The sequence below is a fragment of the Acomys russatus genome, chromosome 16 (assembly GCF_903995435.1).
Source record: "Acomys russatus chromosome 16, mAcoRus1.1, whole genome shotgun sequence".
Taxonomy (NCBI): Eukaryota; Metazoa; Chordata; class Mammalia; order Rodentia; family Muridae; genus Acomys; species Acomys russatus.
In genome coordinates, this window is record NC_067152.1 from 17,350,581 (window position 1) to 17,373,292 (window position 22,712).

Here is a 22,712-nt window from a genome sequence, read left to right on the forward strand (position 1 = left end):
ACTTCTTCCTGTTCTGTAGATGAGCAAATCAGAACCAAGACAGGAGACAGGCTTTCTTAAACATACCAAGGCCACTTGGCAAGTTAATTACTAGAGCAATGCATAACTTTCATATACTATGATGGCCCACTCACCTATGTGTCCTCAGCAAGTTGTAATTGTAGCTATTACATTGTAATTTTAAAAGGTCCTTACAAATGTTCTCTGTTCTGACTTTAGACATTTCTGCTCTTATTTCATGGGTGCATTGTCCTTTCTTGTCTTCCTAAGGATATTAATTAGTTTATCTAAAATTATCTTCTGCTACTATCATTTTTTTCTTTTTATTTCTTTCTGTTCATCTGATACTTTTGGGCTCTGTACTTTATGTCACTTTATCAAAGTCCAGAAGCCTTTGATTTTGAGTTTATATTTAACAATCAATAAGGCACTAGAAAACTGTGTGCATATAACTTGCTTTGTCAACTGGCAGGATTATTTTACTGTAGAAAAACAATCTGGAGGGCTGCTGACATTTTTGTTTAGATTCTTTAGAGACATGCCTTAAATCTCCTGCTACGATTATAAACATGGATGCAAATGTCACTGAGCATCTGGGTACATGTTTTGAGCAATGACTCACCACAGACGTCCCCAAATTCCCTTGCTGCTAGTATATATAATTCCACAATATCTCCAGTTTAATTTCTCAATGAAATATATTTCTTTCTGCTGGGAGCAATAGGTACTACAATACTTGAGGAAGGTAAAAAAGCAGCATGGATAACTATCCGTATCAGATATTTTGAAGAACTCTGATTTCAATGCACAGCGTAAACCAGCCTACAGTCACACCTGGTGCTTCATCCCAGCTTGCCCTCCCTGTGAGGCCTCCATCTACACATGCCCAGACTCACCTGCCTCTGCACACTAGTGTATTTACTGCTCTCTCTGCACCATCTCTGCCCTCATGAGTTGTAAGGGTTTTTGTTGTGGTGGTATGTATATGTGTGTGTGTATATATATACATATATATGTATACATATATACAAATATATATATATGTGTGTGTATGTATGTGTGTGTGTGTATATATATATATATATATATATATATATATATATATATATGTATTTCTGTTTCCTGTTACTAATATTTGGGGAGTGATCTTCAAGAGGAGATGAAACCCCAAATACCTTTTTTTTTACTCATTGCAAAAGTAAGAGGTGAATTTCTTTATTTTACTAGAGATGTTTTAAAAAGATACAATGCTACATTTATTATGTGAACTATAGAACAAATGTTATGAGGGCCAGAAAGTAGCCAATCTATTCAAACATTTCTGTGTAGTAGGATAAACATATAGGAACAGTTTTTGTAAAGTAACTTAGTGATAGGTATGGAAATTCCAAACCATTTGAGGAGGATTTATCCTATTGAAAAAAGAGAAGAAATTGCTTCATTTGAAAGTATAAATGCCTATTTATAAAAGCTGTAATAAGTATAGGTTTATAATAACAGCTACTGAGAAACCGTCAATACGCCAAGAGTAGAAACTCTGGTGCATTACGCCATCTCTAAGAATAATTATGCAGTACCACAAAAGCTTCCTACTCCACTAGCTGAAAAAAGGAAATAGATGTAATCTCCATAGTAGTGAAATTATAATTTCTATACTCTGTACTATTTCTTTTGTTATTACTAAAGCAAAGTTGAATCAATAAATAAGCCTTGAGAAGAGGATGGGATGGGCTAATGATGTTTAGAGCTGATGGGCTCTGACCAAGGTCTCCCTTCTGCTGACCCAGGCAGGGCAGGAGCAATCGCAATTTTTGAAGCACCAATTAAGGAATCTGAAGTAGCATGGCGTACCTTTTCATTCTCTCTCTAAGGAGAAAGTGCTCTCAATGAAAATAAGTCATAATACTGTCTACCAATTGCCTGTGACAATACAACATGATGCGCTTAAGACATTACCTCCAAAAGACACTGTCCCCTTTGAGTCGGCCTGGACTTGCTGTCTCAGGGCTTCATGTTGTTCCTTTGTTGGCTGGATACCGAGGTAATTGAGGGCCTGGAAGGAAATGGACTTAGGTTAAACAATTTTCAAACTTCTGGGGTAAAACTTTTGACTAGAACTATATTTTACAATGCAGTAGAAAACAAAATCAACAAGGGGAGCTGTGATCAGAATTAGATCCCATGGAAAGCTTATTGACTGTAGGTTAACTATAGGTTATATGTATATTTATAGGTAGGTTAACTTTTTGTTTAGGAATCATATATTACCTTCTTTAATCTGCCACCTGCCCCAGTACCAGGGCAAATGCCTTGCCTAATGTCAGATTTACAAACATGGCTGTAGGACCAGAAATAAAATGATTTTCTATTGTATGTGATTTTACAGAAGAAAAATAACAGGGAGATTTAACTAAAGTCAAATTTATAGATAACACTCAAAAAACATAAAGACATTTGGTTGTTAGAGAATAAAAATGAAGTTGATAGAATTGGGTTAAATGGAAAATACCCTTAATTTTGGCTGGTTTGGAGCTACACTTTCACAAACAGAAACTAAGGAAGTTTTTCCTGACACCCATTCCTCTCTTGAGCTCTTTTCTTTGGGTACAGTAACATCTGCCTTTAAAATAAAAATGCAGACACTCCTACATGTACTCCACTGTCTTTCCCATGTTCCTTAGCCTTAGATAGAACCATCCAGAATTTTCCACTAAAAGACAACTGCAGTCCCAACTTTGCCCTTGATGAGGTCCTGGGCTATGTGCCAGCCGTGTGGAAGTACAGGAGAACATGGAGGAAGTTTCCTATTAAAGTAGAGTAAGTGCTTCTGCCCTTTGACTTAGTAAAAGGGGAGAAAAGAAAGACAAATGATCAGCTACTTTGACTCACAAGTAACGTCAACAATGATGGGGGAATAGGCAATCTACAGGAAACTCAGCAATGATGGTGGAAGAGACAGTCTACAGGCACCTCAGCAATGATGGTGGAATAGACAGTCTACAGGGAACTCAGCAATGATGGTGGAATAGACAGTCTACAGGAAACTCAGCAATGATGGTGGAAGAGACAGTCTACAGGCACCTCAGCAATGATGGTGGAATAGACAGTCTACAGGAAACTCAGCAGTGATGGTGGAATAGACAGTCTACAGGGAACTCAGCAGTGATGGTGGAATAGACAGTCTACAGGAAACTCAGCAGTGATGGTGGAATAGACAGTCTACAGGGAACTCAGCAATGATGGTGGAATAGACAGTCTACAGGAAACTCAGCAATGATGGTGGAATAGACAGTCTACAGGAAACTCAGCAGTGATGGTGGAATAGACAGTCTACAGGCACCTCAGCAGTGATGGTGGAATAGACAGTCTGCAGGAAACTCAGCAATGATGGTGGAATAGACAGTCTACAGGAAACTCAGCAATGATGGTGGAATAGACAGTCTACAGGGAACTCAGCAATGATGGTGGAATGGGAGTCTATCTGAAAGGCTGGAATGTGCATCTCTGTTCTTGGAGCCTTTGTGCTTTTCTCTAGTTATTTTCCTCTGGGCTTTTTAATAGCAATAATATCAAGTTTCCAATGGAAACCACTGCTATTTGGGATTCTTTAGTTCTATATACCCCAAACTAATTTTAATGCATAAGAACTGACTGACTACCCTACCAGTGGATTTCAGTAAGGGCACACACAGTGTCAGTCACAGTAAAGCTAAAAGGAAACCAACTTTATTAAAGGTAATTATCCCTGACAAGTTTCTTCTCCATTTGGAGAATGTTCAAATACTCACCACCTCTCTAACAATTACTTATTTGGTGCTTACTGTTTGTCAGGCACAAAACTGTGCAATGACATCAACAAATAACGTATAGTCTCTGCCCTCAAAAGCCATATGGTCTTTAAGGTGAGCATAATGTGTAATAATTACAAGCATGATATTTTATCTAGTGCAAGTGTATAGAGGACACATTATCACTAAAGGCATCTATCATACAGACACACAACTGACTGGGCACAGTGGAAAGAAACAGGAAGAAGACATAGTATCAGGAAAGATTCTTCAAGTGTTTTTAAGGTTGGTCTAGTACCATCCTTCTACCCTATCAGAGCCATAAGTATTGTTTACACAACATATGAGATTCATAGGGTTTGTGATGTGTACTCTTTTCACCTTGAAAAGTTACAATAAAAATACAAAGAAACCCTAAATACTTGGCTATCTTAAACTATTCAAAGGTATTTGTTTAAAATGTACACGTATTTTCAGGAAATGAGACTATACATTGAGTTGAAAGCTTCCTCTACTGTTCTTCACAGTAAACGCTATCCTAAGGCGATTACATCCTTCTTGTCTATTCTTTAATATTACTTAGTATTTAAGTATATGTCCCCTAAATATTGTCCATTTTAATTTGTGCATATAAGTTTTATACAGTGTGCAATCTAAAAGGATAATTACAAATTAATTTTATTTTATCTTAATGATTTCACCATTGTTCAATATTGCCTACATATGTAGTTCACTTACTTTGTGTTACTTCATTGAATGGATATATTATCATTTATTATCCCTATCTGATTGGTATATATTTATAGTCGCTTCATGATTTTTACTATAAGACATTATACATGTCTTCTTTTATAGACGCATGCAAATTTTCTACTGTATATGCACGTAAGAGGAGGTACTGAGTCATAGGGCATGTTATCAACTTTACTACTGTTGAATTGTTCTTCAACTATGTGTACTAATTTACACACGCCAGCAACATATACACAACCCTAGCTTCCTACATTCCTAACAGAATTTGTTTTCACATCTTCATTTTGTCACGCTATCAGAAAGGAAATAGGTTGTTATTTTGAATTCCTATAGCTACAAGTAAAATGAGACATATTTTATATGTTTGTTAGCAAAAATTTGACTCACAAGTTAATAAAAATATTATTTACATTTTAGGACAGAGAGTTTCAGGATATAAGTTTTAGTCTTGGTTGGGGCTTTGGATATGGGCTTCTATTGACAACCAACATGGTAGATCCTGCCAACTGTCCTCTGCAGTGGAAAAGAACCACTGCTATGGGGACAATCACTATTACCAATTTGTGTGGTTATTTTGAGAAGGTTTTACTCTGAATATGGTGCCTATGTATAACTTATACTCATTACATAATTTTGTACAAATTAAGTTTTACTTTATATAGTGATCTGTGTTTAAAAGTTATCTGTATATAATTGTATCACAGTTTACCTTGCTTTATATTTTCCATCTATTATATGCTTCTAACAATTGATCTAACAGTACACTGTTATCTGAAGCAGGCTTTTGAAATTCTCCCTTACTATTAGGTCATATCATATCCCCACCGCCTAGCCGTCCTTCTACAACACACTGGCCACTGGCCAGTCTCTATTCTAAAACTAGCCATAATTGCATAGAGATTCCCCTGCTTATCGGGGTTTTCATTGCTGAAGGCTTCTGGGAGAAGTAAAACCCAATGTCTCCTCTTATTGAACTGTCTTTTGTTGTGAGTACTTCTTCCTGGAAACCAGTAACAGCTGAGAAAAGATGTATGTTCTTTTCTATATGGCAAAAAATGAGGACATAGCAGGTAGGTACTATGAGTGAAGAAATATCCAATCTCATCAATAAAAGAGAACACAGGAAAAGACTACAAGGCACTACAACACAACTGGGCTACAAATACGTGGAATATGGCAGTATTTGCCGAAACTACTATAGTCAGGAAATTCTTGGAAAAGAGCTAGATCTGGTTATCATTTAAACAGTAGTAGGATTTAATGGGAAATGAGAAAGATATTATTTGGAACAAAGCAAAGGTAGAGAGATTGGAATTATGATGTGTATTATAATGTACTTATTGTAGCCATGAAATTTCATAATCTACAAACATGAATGTCAGTGTTTATAAATCTCACGAGAAAGCAGTGTCAAGTTCTTGTACTGAATTCAGTACAATAACCTCCTCAATAACCTCACCAATTTAATGTACTTTTCACTTTTAATTTTTCTGTTTTAATCATCTTCTGTTTCTTATACATGATGATGTCAGTCGTTTCGTCTTCCTAGGATTATCTGTAAGTACCTTGTGCCTGCCTATAATCTCTTTGAATTTCATATAGACCTGATTGCTTTGCGCTTTATGATTTAATAATCCTTTATTTTTCAAAATAATGCACAATGGTGCATTACTTTATTGCACTTACTGTTATAGTATAAGAAGGCTACTAAACTTTGTCACAATTTTGATGATACTTTATAAGACACCATATATTTCTCTGTGTGTGTATGTGGGTACACAGGTATGGGTACCCATCTATGCATAGGCACTAGAGGACAGTGTCAGCTGTTATTCCTCAGTAACGTTACTTTCCACCTTGTTTTTTGAGACAGGAGGTCTCATTGGCTTGGAGCTTTCCAAATAGGCTAAAGTGGTACATTAGTTAGGGTTTCTACTGCTATTGTAAACACCATGACCAAATGTAACTGAGGAGGAAAGACTTTATTCCAGCCTACAACTCTCAGCCTGCACTCTACAGTGAGGGAAGCCAGGGCAGGACCTCCAGGCAGGAACCTGGAGGCACACAGGCCATGGAGGGGTGCTGCTTACTGACTTGCTGCCCATGGCTTGCTTAGCTCGCTTTCTTATACAACCCATGTCCAATTTCCAGGGCTGGCACTACCTACTGTAAGCTGGGCCCTACCATATCAATCACTAATCAAGAAAATACCCTATAAACCTGCCTGCAGGCCAACCTGGGCAAGGCTTTTTTTGGTCTTCAGATGAGAGTCCTTCTTCCAAGATGGCTAGTGAGCTCAGGGACCTGCCCATCTGTGCTTCCCCACAAGGCTGGCTTTTTAAAATGTGAGCTCTGGGGGACTGGACTCAGCATCTCAGGTTTTCATGGCAAGCACTTTACCCACTGAGCTGTCGCAAGAAAGAAGTTAATTTGCATGTCAGTTTAGTAACCAAAGGTTTTATTTTTATTTTATACAAGTGAACTGCTATTAACTTCTAAATCTAAATGTTATTAAATAACTGAAACCCAAACTGTCATTTACTTAATTCAATAAGTTACTTCAAGAATTCAATGGCTCTACAATGTTCTCCTCTCAAAGAGTGGGGCAGCTCTTTCCTGCTGTCTTGTGAGGAAAATGATTTTAAGGGGTTTACCATTTCCAGTTTCTCTGCCTTAAGGCGAACAGAAGGATTTAGGGAAATTTTCTTTCCTCGTGGTCCAGACTCATCATCAGTCCAAGCAGGAGCAGTATCTAGGAGCCAACAGGGTGCACATTAATTGGAAATCTAATTGGAATAGAATTTTTCATTTGACAAGATGTGTTCTGGGCTCCTGCTGTTCAAAAATAATTCTGGTTAAACAGTTGGCAGGTCTTACTTTTGTTTTATGAATTTCCTCATTAAGTCTAAAATCCACCATAAAACTCAGCTTTACTTGAGCTCTGGACGATATGATTTGCAGCCCAGTTGATTACCCATTATGGGGTCTCATGGAAACATTAACCTGAAGAAAGACGCTTAGCTATTATGGTCCTCATCACAAAGCCCTCAGAACTGGAAGGCAAAAACTTCCACGTTAAGCAAGTAACATCGTATTTGAGAGTCAGAAAGGCCATGGTATTTCCTCGACTGGAAAAGACAGAACTTTTACAGGAACTGTGCAAGTACCCAAGAAAAACTCCAAGTGCAACTTCTAACAGGCACAAAGGACAACGTGGACATGGACCTTTCTGGGCTAAAAATCCTGGCCTGTCTCACAGAAGGACTGAACTTCTAGCAGTGAAAATGGACTTTTAAGAGTTAAAGAAAACCCGCTCCTCACTCATTTCCCTGTCTGTTTTCAATACAGCTTAATTATGCAGATATGCATTTTCCCCCCTGTTTGCAGGAATGGGAAATTAGGTGCAACCAGAGGCCAGTTCTTGAGAAACAACTTAATATGCCACAGTTTTAAAGACAAATTTCAACAATTTATGTCAATCCTTCCTATCTAAGTGTCAGTGTTCTAAATACTCTCTTAAATGGTATTTTACTAGTTCAACATAGAAACAAGAGGAAGAGAAAAAACTTTTTGAAATGTCACATCTTTATGCAGTGTTTTAATTTTTTTTAATTTCTCAGAGCATCTGTCTCTAAGTACAAAATGATTTGCATTCTCTTTCTTAAGAACATAAGAAGCACATATGAAAATAAAGAGTCTTCCTCTAAACCTTTAACACATCCTCAGCATTCTATGCAAAATCTTTAATATAGCTTATAGGTGTTAAGAGTATATATAAAAAAAATTGTCACTGACTTTTAGCTCCAAATGGAGTTAAACCTCAAAAAGGGTTGATTTTAGAATGACAGAATTTTTACAATTCTGGTAATAGCATGAAAACTACTTTGTTATCATGACATCTATTTGTTTTTGTTTTTTTTTTGTTTTTTTTTTTTTTTTTTTTGAAACAGGGTCTCTCTGTGTAGCCCTGGCTGTCCTGAACTCACTTTGTAGACTAGGCTGGCCTCAAATTCACATTTGTGATTGTCTGCCTCTGCCTCCCGAGTGCTGCGATTAAAAGCATGCACCACCACACCCGGCTGAACATCTATTTGTTGACCATGAGGGTATAATATACTAAATCTGTACTTCTCTATCAATTAAGAGAAATGCTATATCAAGCTTACAGTGTGGTAGGAAAGATTATCATGGGCAGAAGTGGAACGAAACACCAAAGACAGGTAAGAACCCTCCATTTTTCAGCTTGAAGGTTTCAAGGTAAGCCCCTGCTAACCTGTGGTTTCAGCCCAAGAGTAACTGGGTTTCAATGACTCAGTGCAAGTTTAACCTCAGCTGCCAGTGGCAACCTCTCTCTTTATCCTGCCTCAACCTCCTATTTGCACCTCTCTGGGAAAACATTTTATCATTCTTAGGTCCTCTGTTTCTGTTCTTTTTAGGATGAGAAGAAAAGAAACGCTTTGTAAGAGTATGGTAAACACTAGGAAATTAATCCCATGAAGCCCTGGAAGGCACTTTTCTCCATCAGCATGTTGGAGTTTTAAAAGAGTGAGTGCAAAGGAATAAAGTCATGTCATATCTTCGGTTTACTTGCAGTTCACTCATACACTTGTATATTAGCCAACTTACTGCCACAGTAAATAATTTTGAATTTTCAGATTAATTTATACCATGAACCAATAATTTTTAAACACATTCCTGTATAATGCTGATCTTAAAATTTCTAACAAATTTTTATACTTCAAATAACTCTAACACAGAAACAGAGTAGAGCCATCTTATGTTTATTTTTGTTGAAGTAAATATTAAAAATTGTTTACCTTTTTAAATAAATACTGCAATGGTTTGAATATGAAATATTCCAGTTGTCTCATAATGTAAACACGTGGTCCTTAGCTGCTGGTATCACTTGGGAGGAGTGTTATAGAAGTTGCAGAAACAATGGTATGTGGGACCTAGCTTGTGGAGGAGGCGAGGCAGGAGGGCTGAGTCTATGATGGTTTACACTCACTTGACTTTAGTTTTCTATGTACCTGGTAGGGTAACCATATGAGAAGCTTTGCCACATGCTCCCACAGGCACAGAGTTCCTTCGTCACACCTTTCCCACCACAATGGACTCACTATGGCCTCTGAGACTGTGAGCCCAAATAATCTTTTCTCCCTTAAGTTGCCTTGGTCAGCTTATTGGTCACACGAATAAGAAAACTAACTAATGTGAATACTAACTGACTAAAGATCTAGAGGGTGATACGTGAGGATCTAACATGGAGAAAATATCTATGCTGATTTCCTTATAACGGAGAAATCATGACACATGCAAGCTATCTGGAGACAATTTTGAGGGTTTTCCTCCTCCTTATCCTGTGTGTTACCCCATTTAGTAGTATCTTGACTGTCATATTTATCCAGAAATAAAAAATGGATCTGAGTTAATGCTATTTCTATGCTAGATAAATTCTGTTAATATTTTAATTTTATAAATGACTTAATCAAATATATTTTTCATTAACTATTTTCCTATTCCAAAATCAAGCATATTTCTTATACTCATTGGTACAAATCTTCCTTTACTTACTATTGCAAGATCTGTGCTATCACCATACCTAACTTCTAAGGTTCCTCTGCACCTCACTTATCTGAGCTCTGTGCTGTTGCTCATGGCGCCTCCTTAAATTAGGATGGCCTTTTGCCTGCTTCCTTTAAGACTTAGGTGATGAATGATTTTTGAGAAGCTAATGCTTCTTAATTGTCATTTGCACACTGTGACAAGTCCTTTGCTATATTCTAGTTTTGGAGGTGGGAGGAAGACATAAAATTGACACATGTGTAAGAAGCCCTCACTTCTGCGCTAAAGCCATACTCTTGCTCTGGAATATTATCTGAACTATATGCTAGCTTATGTTTCTGCAAATATTATTAGTAATAAAAATTATTATTAATAAAGTTATTACCAATAAAAATTACTGCCGAGCAAATGCCATGTACCTATCATAATGCCAAGTGCTTGACATGTGTGATCTTTAATCTGTGACTTTCCCTTAAAGCAACCATCTCCGGGTCACTGAGTTAAGAAACCAGGATGAAGGCTTAGGACCTCCCAGACTGCTCCCGTGCTCTCTTGCACCACATAAACTAGTGGCTGTCTTTAATGCTGTACCCTGGAGCTCCTTGCTCACTCTCTTCTTAGTCTACTTTGTACATGATTTTACATTGTGCACATTAAAAAACCCATACACATGTGTATATCTATGAAGAAAGACATGCATATTTAAATGTTTTCTAATTTGAGTAATGAGGATGTTAACTTCATGATTTATTTTACAACAATATTAAATAACCAACCTAAATCTCTCTTGAACTCCTGATATGCTGGGTTCACTGCTAACTAAATAACATTTAGCAAATATACCCTAAGTAAATCGGTAAAGGGAATAATTATGTTACACACATGTTATATAATTAATGCTTTATAATATAATTAAGGGATAAAGGACCCTGACTTTCTGCATGGGGCAGCCCTGACCTCACATCTTGGATTGTCTGCTTTACTCAACTATCTTCTTTACATGTGAGTTCTCAATTTAAAATAAAAACAGTCTATCAAGAGACTGGATGTTAATTACATGAAAGGAATAGTAATTAATACTATTTCTAAGAATCACTAAATCTCAGTAATTAAAAGGTATATAATTTTGGATAAAATTACTAAGCCATTGGAAAATACCTCCTTCAATCAGAGGAAACACGATGAATGCAGCATAATTCCTGTGAAGTCTGGTGCTGGCTGTTTACTCTTCTTTCTTTCTTTTTGTTTATTGTTGTTGTTTTTGGGTGCTGAGAACTGAATGTAGGGCCTCATGTCTGTTAAGCATTTGCTCTATCACTAAATTATACCATTTGTCTATGTGTAGTAGTTACTTAATCTAGTTTTTAGTTTGCAATTCTTAGCAAAAATTATGGTATTAAAAATTAATGCATGTGGGTTCCACTCGGAATTATAATTTAACAATGTGTAGTTAGCCCTTTAGTTACATTAAACATGGCTTCTAAATTGTCTTCTTTAACTTTTGGAGATAATTTCAGTGGAGGAATTATTTTCCTTGATATCTAAGTCAATAAGAACTTCATGACTTGATAAAAGTCATCTTCTATGTGTAGCTAAGATAATTTTGATTTGATTGTTTTAAAATTACTAAGTCATTTTAGGGTAATTCAAAAGTAATAAAGTCAGTACGGATGTCCTTTCTATTTTATATCCGTACAATAGCTTTCAAAACAAACAAATAAAGAAACAAACAAACATTTTTCTTAAGTTCTGCTCTGTTTATACTGTTTTCAAAGATGCAGTGGCATATCCCATCAGTACTTCAGTAAAGGGACAATAAATTGCATCTTGATTATTCATTAATTTACTTCAACAAATTTGTTAACTATTACAGCTTCACAGACATAAAGCACTTCTTAAAATTTCAACCCTTTGTTCAAAGAAACTTCTAGCAAAAGTCAAAGTTCATCAGAAAACACCAAGCCATGCATTCAGTTTGCTCTTTTATTCATTGAAGGGAAAAAGGCATAAAGCGCCCTTCTTTGAGGTCTATTAAGTCATATTTTTAATTCAGCATTGAGAAAGAATAGTTTAAAAAAAATACAGGAATTAAATGTGATTTTACCTGGCTTAGACGTATCTGTAGGGCTGCTGTTCAAAGAAGTACCTGGAGTATGCTCTGCTTTACTGCATCCAGGTTCTGTCTGTGAAAGAAAATGAAGGAGATTATACATCATTTTGTAAAGTAGGTCAAAGACCAAACTCGACGCTCATGTTAACATAAACAGAATGGTTAAAGAGATCAAAACATTGCTCTAAATTATAGGAAGCTCCTAAGATCTTGCATTTTCGTCTTCAAAGAAAGCATTTCAGAGTTTAAAGTAACAATGTTTTTAGATCTAAGTGTCTAAGGATAACAGAGCAGAATGCCATGCCCTTTGCCTTTTAAAAGAAACAGTCTAAAGGCTGTCTGATTACCGTACACCTTGAACGGAAGTTACCCTTTAGAAACATGCCCTGTGGGCTGCAGAGATGCCTTGGCAGTTAGGAGCACAGGGTCCTTTTCCAGAGTTACTGAGTTCAGTCCCCAGCAACCACATGGTGGCTCACAACCATCTGCAATGCGATCTGATGCCCTCTTCTGGTATGCAAGCATACTTGCAGATAGAGCACTCATAGCCATAAAATAAATAAATAAGTCTTTAAAAAAAGGAAAGAATCTTACACCATTGGCTGCAAGTCTATCTGTTTCCTGTTTTAATTTTTTTTCCCAGGACAGACTTAAAGAACTTAGATTCTACTTTAGAATTGTGATTTAATAGAACAAGGTAGCCGACTGAAAGCAATTTGGATATGTTAATTCCCCATTTTTTAGGAATCAAGTAAGTGAGGTGAACTACTTCACAGGATGCATGAGGGTGAGGAGAACACTATCTATAGATAGGATGGTCACGGTAGCCTCAGTGTCTAAGAAGAAGCTAAACACTGAACACATGCATGCAGACACACATGAGTACTTGTCTTCTATTAGGTGGAAATGGACAGAGAATTAAACATGGCATTATAATTTCGACTTTATGGTACCATGTTGATGAGGGGGGAAAAGTACATAGGCTTGAAAAAAAATCTGTGTTTTATATAATAAAAATCTAAAAATGAAGTCTTTCAAGGAAATACTAACTTATTAATAATCATCATCAATAAAATTTCAATTCTATATTGACTTATCCAACATAAAAAACACAAGAGATTTATGGACTGAATATTTAAGCTGGAATTTAAGATTACCTGAATTGCTTTAGGTAAAGTGAAGTCCTGAGTCTTGGAAGTAGATGAAATCTTTGGAACTAGTATTTCAGCGGGAGGGGAAAGGAGACTGAATGTTGAGGTTTGAGGTCCACAGTCTTCTGATGCTTGTAATGGGGACGGACAGCAAATATTCCCTGGATGGCTACAGTATGATTTTTGTCTGATAAATGCTATCTCCCAAGGCGATTCTGACCTATAATTAAAAGTGATCACTTTGTGATAGGCAATCAAGTGAATTCAAAGACAGTGTTTCTAGTAGAGTAAAAGCCTTTCTAAATGAACACACACACACACACACACACACACACACACATTTAGTATGTGTATGTATGTATGTGCATTTATGTGTGCACATATATGAATATAGACAAATGCACACACACATACACATACATATACTAAATGACTCATCTTATCATATGGATGGAACTGTTTACCTCAACTTGGCTCTAGTAATTATTTTTTTTGCTTCTTCAAATGATACACCAATCATAGATTCCTTGTTTACTGAGACAAGTTGATCTCCTGGCTTTAAACGTCCATCCTAAAAACAAAAGCCAGGCAGAAAATTATAAAAATAAAAAAGTAGTTTTAATAAAATCAACATAATAAAGCAATTATTTTGTGAATAATATCATAAACACAGAGTAAAAAAACTTGAAGAATCTGAATAGCAAAACGTTTCATTAATGCCTGGTTAGTTTTATAAGTAGAACTGTATGGTTTATACACACAGTGAATACATTCTTATGCCAATGAATTTGTCTGCTGTAGGAAACAAGCTTGCACACTGGGAAAGGACTCTTGTTTTCAAAGCTCAGTGCTGAGTCTGATACGATTCTGACTCTGATAAAGCGAGCCAAGCACTCATTGCATATTGAATGTTTTAGACTAGGAGACTCATCCACCCTAGTGAATGAGCATTCTTGCATCTTTCCTCTTACCAAACTGTTTAATGGAGATGTGAAATCACATGCACACACACACGCACACGCGTGTGCACATCTACACACATACAAAATGTACACAACACACAAACACCAACACTGACTTTTAAAAAATAAAGTTAATAGAACTAGTTATACTGATTTGATCCAATTCTCTGTAGTAATCAAGCATCCTCTTAACTAGATTTGCTAGTCCTTCCTGTGGCTAAACCTACTAGGCTGTGCATATATCTTCATAGCAAGGTCATGCTGATAATTACCAATTTTAACTGGGTGTCTTTGTTATGCCCTGGCCCTGTGCATAACTATACTAAATATATAAGACAGAGCAATATCAATTAAAAGATTGAATGTTGTTGTTGGGCCAAAATCGTAGTCACTTGTTTGTTTGTTTGTTTTTCCCTCTTAATTCAACTGGAAAGCAAAGTTGTGTTCTCTTACAGATTTAGTACAAAGACAGAAAATATCATTGCCAATAGTACAGAAAAAGCAAAGGTTTATATCCTGAGTGTCCTCCAAAATCTTGTGTACTGCAAGTTTGGTCCTCTGCTTGGCATCATCAGAAGCTCTGGAGAATTTTAGAGGGGAGGTAAGTGGGAGGCATTGGAAGCACTGGGGACATATTTAAAAGAGAATTAGGGGACCCTGGTTTCTTCTCTTTTGCTTCCTGGGTGTTAGGTGAACATTTTCACAATGCCACATCCTGCCAGAATATGTTGCCTTAGGCCAAAAGCAATGCGCCAATCAAGCAAGAACTGGAACATAAAAATGTGTGAGTCCAAACAGATTATCAAGTTGACTAACTCAGGGATCTGGTATAGAGAAAAGGCTGACAAACACACAAGGTTTAAAACGTTTAGTTTTTACTTCTATAGTGTTGAAATAATCTTTACAAACTCAAAATAATTGACTTAAAATCTAATCTGAGTCAGTAGTGTGCTCAGCCGCAAATGGGACATGTGTGCCACTCCTCAGGGACTCTGTTGATGGTAAGGCGGAAAGATGGTAAGAGCCAGAGCTCAGGGCAAGCTGGAGCGAAGCGTTGTCTATTGAACATGACAGAACCACCGCACTCAAGAGCTCACAGCAGCTTTGGCTGCCTACACAAGTTCTGGAAATGATCAAGCCAGTCACCATTCCAGCATGAACCAACCACCCTTAACTGAAAAGGAACTGACTGGTGATGGCTTCTGGGGGGAGTGGCAGTCAGTTTTGTTTAAGAGTGTAGCCCCGGTGTAGGCTGACCAGGCTCCAGTGGCTGGCCCCACACCCACGAGTGTATGGGCAGCGCAAATTGGATCCCACAGGTTATTAGGAAAGGGAAGGGCTAAGGAGTTGGCAATGCATGGAGGTGGGGTGATTCTGGGAGGTGTATGAGAGAAGCCTGGAGGTGATTATGGGAGACGTTTGAGGTTCTCAAATAATAAAAACATTACAACGAAAATCTTATCTACTAAAATACATGCTTTGGATAATGAATCTTTGGTAGGAATTATATTCCTCATAAAAAATGGTGATTTATGGCTATTGTATTATGAATAAAAATAGTTATTATTTTTTGAAAAAAGTTATATAGTATCATGCCTTCTGCTGATTAATGAATACCTAGTAAAACTATATATATGTAAAACACTCATCAGAAGATTTTAGGAACCAATGAATGGCTCAACACTTGTCACCAAGCCTGGCAACTTGAGTGCAGTCCTTGGAACCTATAGAGTGAAAATAGAGAACCAATCCCTGAGAACTGTCCTTTGACCTTTGTATGCACACCACATGTAAGTAACTGTAGAAAACAGACTTTATAGGAGCATAGCTCAAATGCTGTATAAACTGTTACAGTCTAAGGACAGAATGACTTAATAATTCTTCTTAAATAAAAAAAATTTAAAAAGGCAACTAACTAAAAATAAAATTTGTAACACTTTAATTTGGATTTTGCTGTAAATACATGGTTAAAGATAATTACAGGATCAAACAACATAATGCATGGCAGTTATTGTCACTTTCACCTACATTTGACAAATATAGAATAATGATCTAGAAAAGAATACCAAGGAGCATCACCCACTGCCTTCTCACATACTCAATAAAACAAAAGAGCTAGCTTTCCAAGATGTTACAAATTCATTTGTCTTGCGTTGGCCGAGCTCATTGAGTTCCAATCTATTTCCAAGAAAAACAACCATATCAAGACTATGCTCAGACACTTGATACATAGTCTATAATATGTTAGCTCTCAGTTTAAGAAAGCTCTTCTGTAAAAGCTATAGAAAAATAAGAAAACCTAGAGAGGGCTTATTCAGGGGGAGCAGCTGAATATTAACTGTTAACCTGACAGAACCTAAAAATGCCTAAAAAAATTCTCACCTAAATAATTACCTCTATCAGGGTTGTTTATACCTATGAGGAACTGTCCTGGTTGTTAGTTCATGTAGTAGGGCGCAGCCCACTGTAAGCACTACTATACCATTATAAGGGATCCTGTGCTGCACAACAGAGCCAAGAATGTGCCAGCAAGCAGACCTCCTCAGTTACTCCAGCCTCTAGGTTCCTGCTCTGGCTTCCATAAGTGATGGGCTGTGACCTGGAACTGTAAGCAAAATAAACCCTTTCCTCCCCAAGTTGGTTTTGGTCAGTCTTCCATCACTAGTATGGTGGGTAAGAGCGGTTATGAGTGGAAGAAGACAGAATGTTTCAATAGTACAGAAATTCCCATTTCTCAAGTCATCTAGGCAGATTTGTAGGTGTCATTTTGGCTATGTTGCACAAGCTGGATGCACAGATGTACTCCAATGTCCTTTTATACATGTCAAACACACTACAAAAAGAAAGCAATCTCTCGACTCTTCAACATAAAGACAAAGCTACTACAGTGAACTTAGCTGAATCCTACTCAGGTTCTATACTCTAAAACTAGTATTGGAAGTAGGCATCAAACACAAAATTACTAGTTTAATTCTAAAAATAAGTAATTTCATTGTTACACTTATCTCTAAAACATTAGAATCTGAGGCCAGGCATGATGGCACAGGCCTTTAATCCTAGCACTTGAGAGGCAGTCAGGTGGATCGCTGTAAATTCAAGGCCAGTCTGGTCTACAAAGCCAGTCTAGGACAGCCAACACAGAGAGACCCTATCTTGGAAAAGAAACAAACAAACAAACAAGAATCTAAAAAATAATTCTTCATTAGTAACAGTTTAGGACTTCTTGGATTGCTGTTTCTAGATCGGGGAAATATGACATCAGAATTCTATATGCAGGACACTGAAATGTAGAGTAATTTTGGTAGTATATCCATTTTCATGATATTAATTTTTCCAGTTCAAGAGAGTGAAGGGTGTTTTCATCTTTAGGGTCGTCTTTGATTTCCTTTTTCAAATGTCTTGAAGTTTTCATTGAAGGTGTCTAGAGCTTCTCTAGTTAGACAAATTCCTAGCATTCACACACACACACACACACACACACACACACACACACACACACACATAGACACATGCAGGTATGTGTGTATGTGCTTGACATATGTATAGATAATATACATATCTGTGTATATACGACATACACATATACATATACACATATATTATGTTTGAAATATATATAAACATATATTTATATATATGAGTTAATATGAATTTTTTTCCTAATTTCTTCCTCTGAGAGTTCACTACTAGTAAGCATAAAAGGCATTTTAAAATATTTTGTGTCCTCAACTAAGTGCTCAAAAGTTGTCTAGTAGATTCTACAGTCTTTTAAGAATGATATTATCTGAAAATAAGGCCTTTTGTATCTTTCTCTAATTGCTGTAGTTAAGACTTTGAGCACTATACTGAATATGAAAGAGAAGAATGGACATCGTTGTCTCAGCCCTGATTTCAGAGAAAATGTTGTTTGTCTCCATCTACTGCAGTGTTGGTGTAGGTTTGTTGTATAAAACATTATTGCAGCATATTTGATTACACTATAAACCCAGAGATTGTGTTGTTTACTGGAAAGCCCATTTCTAGTTGTGGTGTGGCTCAGCCCTAGCACACACCTTTAATACAAGACAGGATGAAGTAAAGTCAACCATAGGTCAAAAGGTGGAGCATGCAGCCAGTTGACAGAGAGTGAACATAGGAAAAAACAGTTACAGAACGTAAGTGGAAGTCAGGAGGATGGATAGAGAGATGCACAGGAAATAGAAGGGAGAGACATTCAGTTTGAAGGTTTTTTTCATATGATATGGGGAAGAAGCATTCACTATTTTTCCTTCTGGGATGTCAGCTGAGAATGAAGGTCAACTGGGTGCCTTCTCTGCCTCTCTGAGGCAGGAGGCTTTCACCCCAGTATCTGGCTCCTGAGTCTTTTTTGGTAAAATTGAGCATTTGAGATTTTGTTAAAAACAACAAAATATAGCCTGTACTATTTTCAGGTATGCCGACTCTATTACTAATGTCAACAGAACTTTCCACATGAAGGCATGTTAAACTTTGTCAAACGCCTTTTTAACATCAATAGTGATGCTCCGTGGTTTCTGTGTTTAAGTTTGTTTATAAGGTGTACTGCATTTATTGATTTACATATGTCAAACCAACCTTGTAATTCTATGAGCAAACACAATTGGGTAAGATATGCGATCTTTATACATTCCTGAATTTGGTTTGCTAGTATTTTGTTCAGAATACTGCCATCTTTGTTCATCTGAAAAACTGGTTCATAGTTGTGTCTTTACTGGAAATAAAGTATCCTTTTATTACATTTCCTTGAAAGGGAACATTTGTTGAAGAAAGAAGGCCACAGCTCAGATGGCAACTACACTGCATTTGGGTAGACGTGTTAGAGGCAGGGGATGGAGAAGGAACAGCATTCCAACGGGATGAATGGGAGCTCTGCAAATACTACCTAGTTCTTCATGAACAATAAGGAAAAGGTATGGAAGAGCACATCTTCTCGCCAGGAACCAGGTAGTAAACTGAAAATATCTGGCACTAAGTCCTAATTTGTTTCTTACAGAAAATCACTGCCAGCATAGAGAAAAAGGCTACCAAGTCCAGATGGGCAAAGACTGCCCTGCAACCTCCTGCACTCTCTTCTCATGCTATACAGCGTCCATGACCTTAGTGTACCTGTGTTAAAGGAGCATTTTGCAGGAGGATTTGAGAGGGGGAGAGAAGGTCTCTGGCCCCAGGTTTCTAGTGTTTACACATATTTTTATTTTTGAACATGTACCTGCAGCGGTTACTGCTTTCTTTGCCTCTTAGAATAAGATATTAGCTAATCATATGAATTTCTAAACCTGTTTAAAACTCAGAGCATGTGACTGAAAACAAAGCCACTTTTGTAAAAGTCTGGCATTCTAAAACAGCAAATTCTGCCCCAGATGGATTAATACTTGAGGACATGCTGAAGCCTCTTTCACTCAGTTTATGGAGCAGCTGCACCACATGGCAGCAAAACGCTATGCATGTCTGCAGGTTGAACTGCAGTCTGAACTCTCCCATCCGACAGTAACGTACATGTTGAAGTAATAAAGTGTTCCTGGCCACTTAAGTCCTCTTATAAGCTGCCATCACTGTTCATTTCAATTATGATGATATTATAAAGTTTTAAATCACATTATTGTTTTATCAGAAACTATCTAAGAGCTGGACCCTGATGGCCCTGACTCATTATTCAGAAAGGAAATGCTGCTGCTGTGAGCCTTTGGATTCCTCTCCCAAGCTACAAGTTGAGATAGGTGTTCTCTGTAACAGGCCTGGCCGTGCTGGACTCACTTTGTAGTCCAAGCTGGCCTTGAACTCACAGAGATCTACCTGCCTCTGCCTCTGAGTGCTGGGATTACAGACGTAAACCACCACGCACAGCTTACATGTGGCCTCTTTTTAATTCTAGTTACTAGTATAAACATAATAAAGTTGCTTAATGTCTATGAGACTCTTTGGATCTTCTCAGAGAAAAAGTTGGTAAGAATCAAGGAATACATGTCAAGGACATTGTAGGTGTAAATAAGGTAAAGTGAGACAGTTTGGCTTTACTGTGGGCCATTTTCAAGAAAAGCTCAATTACACTGCTCTCGACATGGCGAGCCTTGGATACAGCCCACTGCTAGGAAAAGCTGAAAGCCCTTAACTTTCCGAGCACATAAGAAAGTAACTAGAACCTGCTGTTTTCCAGCCTCATCATACAACTTTTTTCTCAGCATAAAAATGCCTCATCCTCTTGCAGAGGATGTTCCTCCAACCAGCTCAGGTTTCAGTGATTTTACGCATGGCCACTCACCAAGAATGTTACCATCCACTCCCATTTCTGTACAAAAGGAATCCTCACACCTGACAGTCAGGCTTAAATGCTGTCTTTGCTCAACAAAACACACTTTTAAGCTGAACTGTGGAGGCACACATCTTTGATCCCAGCCCTCTGGAGGCAGAGGCAGGTGGATCTCTGAGTTAGAGGTCAGCCCAGTCTGCAGAGTGAGTTCCAGGACAGCTAAGGCTACACAGAGAAACCCTGTCTCCAACAAACAAACAAACAAACCAACCCCCCCACTTCTACTTACCTGTATTACAGCACTTACTTTATACTGTCCTTATTTACTTCCACCGTTTTCCATATTAGAACATAGTAATATTAATATGTAGCTAATTTTCAGACTAGTCTCACTCATTCCTTTGGTTGGACAGATCATGGTATCATGACTGTTTCCCTACCACAGTGCAAAGGAATATAATACATGAATAAAAAATTGATGGGGTCCAGTAAATAGCTTGAGGAAATTAACATGGTTATATAATAACGGAAACACTAATCGCAAAGAAGAGAGCGATGCTACAAAGTGAAGCATCTTAGCTGCTGCTCTTCCAGAAGCCTTGCCACCTATGTGTCCAAATGCTTTGATCACAGTTCAGCAATGTGCTCAGCATATCCTCAAAGGAGCTCTCATCGGGAAGTGAAATATGGCCTTCTATGCTTTGTGAGCCATGACTATGTGTGGGAACCTATATCAATGGGACCTTCATCTTTTCTTACAAGCTTGAAAAAAATTCTTCAATTTATCAAATCTAAAGTGACAATAATTGTATGAGATTGTATTTTTTTTTTTTTTTTTTTTATGTAGCAAGGAAGAATACTGCCAAGGACATCATGGCACTGTTTGTGAGGGCCATCCCAATTTCAGAGCTAGGAGAGGAAATATACACTTAGAGGCAAACAAGCATAGCACGTAGCTACACATGCCTTTATGTCAGAGCTTATCTATGCATCTTAAACACATCTTAGGGTCAACTAAATAAAATATGCCATGCTACTTATTATTTGCAGAGAAGCTTTCTTCTTTATGTTACTAGCAATGAAAGAATGCAAATAAAACATTGGAAAAGTTCAAAACATTATTCATGATCTGGTACACAGGGCCCAGGAGATGAGATGCACCTTGGTCTGGAGGGATTGGTGGCTACGGGATGGTAAACAGACAGAAATGTGACAGAATGACCACGGCAACATCCGTTCACTACTGAGTGAATCACACTAAGAAATTTACAGTAAAGAAATTGAATGGAGTCCTTGCCATGAGGAGGCAAAATAAGCAGTGCTTCAGCTGAATTAAAACAACCAGAGACACAGAGGTAACGCTGCCAATGGAGCTGGGTGATGGGGAGCACAGGCACAGGAGCTAGCCACATGCACAGGAGCAGTGCAACCTGGCCTTATCTGCGTGTGCAGTGGAGGACAGGAAACCAGTCCTCTGCCAAGTAGTCTTTAAACTGATATCTGGAATAGTAGATCGGAAGCAGGTGCTGTTCCCAGCTTAACGAAACCATAGACCTGCACTGAGATAAAGAGGGAATGGCTCTTTCAGGAACAGAAGGAAGACAACTTTATAAGTGTAGAGATAGAGAAAAGGAAGAGCTGAAAGCAGAGGCCGGTAGGTTACTGATAATATTAAGGTAGTTTGCAGGGAGAGGAAATAGGCAAGGTGAATAAGAGCAGATAAAGCTACTGAGAGCACCAATAAAAACCAGTGTCAGCCTAAAGACTGAGGGCCTAGAGAGAAGGCTCAGTCAAAAAAACCCACCTGCCATATGAGCAGGAGAATGCTGATACAGACCCCGACCATCCACAACAGGTCTAAGATCAGTAAGAGTCATGTCTCAAAAATTAAGGCAGAGTGATAGATACTTGACATTGACCTCTAGCCTCCATCTTTTTTATGTACACATACATGTATCTGTACCAGCATACATACACACATAACAGAGACAGGCAAACAGACACACACACACACACACACACACACACACACACACACACACAGAGAGAGAGAGAGAGAGAGAGAGAGAGAGAGAGAGACAGACAGATGGACGGATGGACGGACACTAATGAATGGGC

General features: G+C 37.7%; 1 protein-coding gene and 1 long non-coding RNA gene across 2 annotated transcripts in view; both read right to left on the minus strand.

Annotated features, from left to right (window-relative positions):
• Stxbp4 (syntaxin binding protein 4) overlaps positions 1-22,712 on the minus strand; it is a 125,705-nt gene that overhangs the window by 97,322 nt on the left and 5,671 nt on the right. The window contains exons 4-8 of the mRNA XM_051158291.1: positions 13,832-13,938; positions 13,374-13,587; positions 12,211-12,289; positions 7,196-7,293; positions 1,957-2,053 (exon numbers count right to left, since the gene is read on the minus strand). Coding sequence (XP_051014248.1) covers positions 1,957-2,053; positions 7,196-7,293; positions 12,211-12,289; positions 13,374-13,587; positions 13,832-13,938 — 595 coding nt within the window. The remainder of the gene's footprint in view (positions 1-1,956; positions 2,054-7,195; positions 7,294-12,210; positions 12,290-13,373; positions 13,588-13,831; positions 13,939-22,712) is intronic.
• On the minus strand, positions 2,934-3,496 carry LOC127200175 (uncharacterized). The gene is made up of 3 exons (XR_007832027.1): positions 3,341-3,496; positions 3,082-3,303; positions 2,934-3,044 (listed from the first exon to the last, which is right to left on the minus strand). It is a non-coding gene; the product is annotated as an uncharacterized LOC127200175 (long non-coding RNA).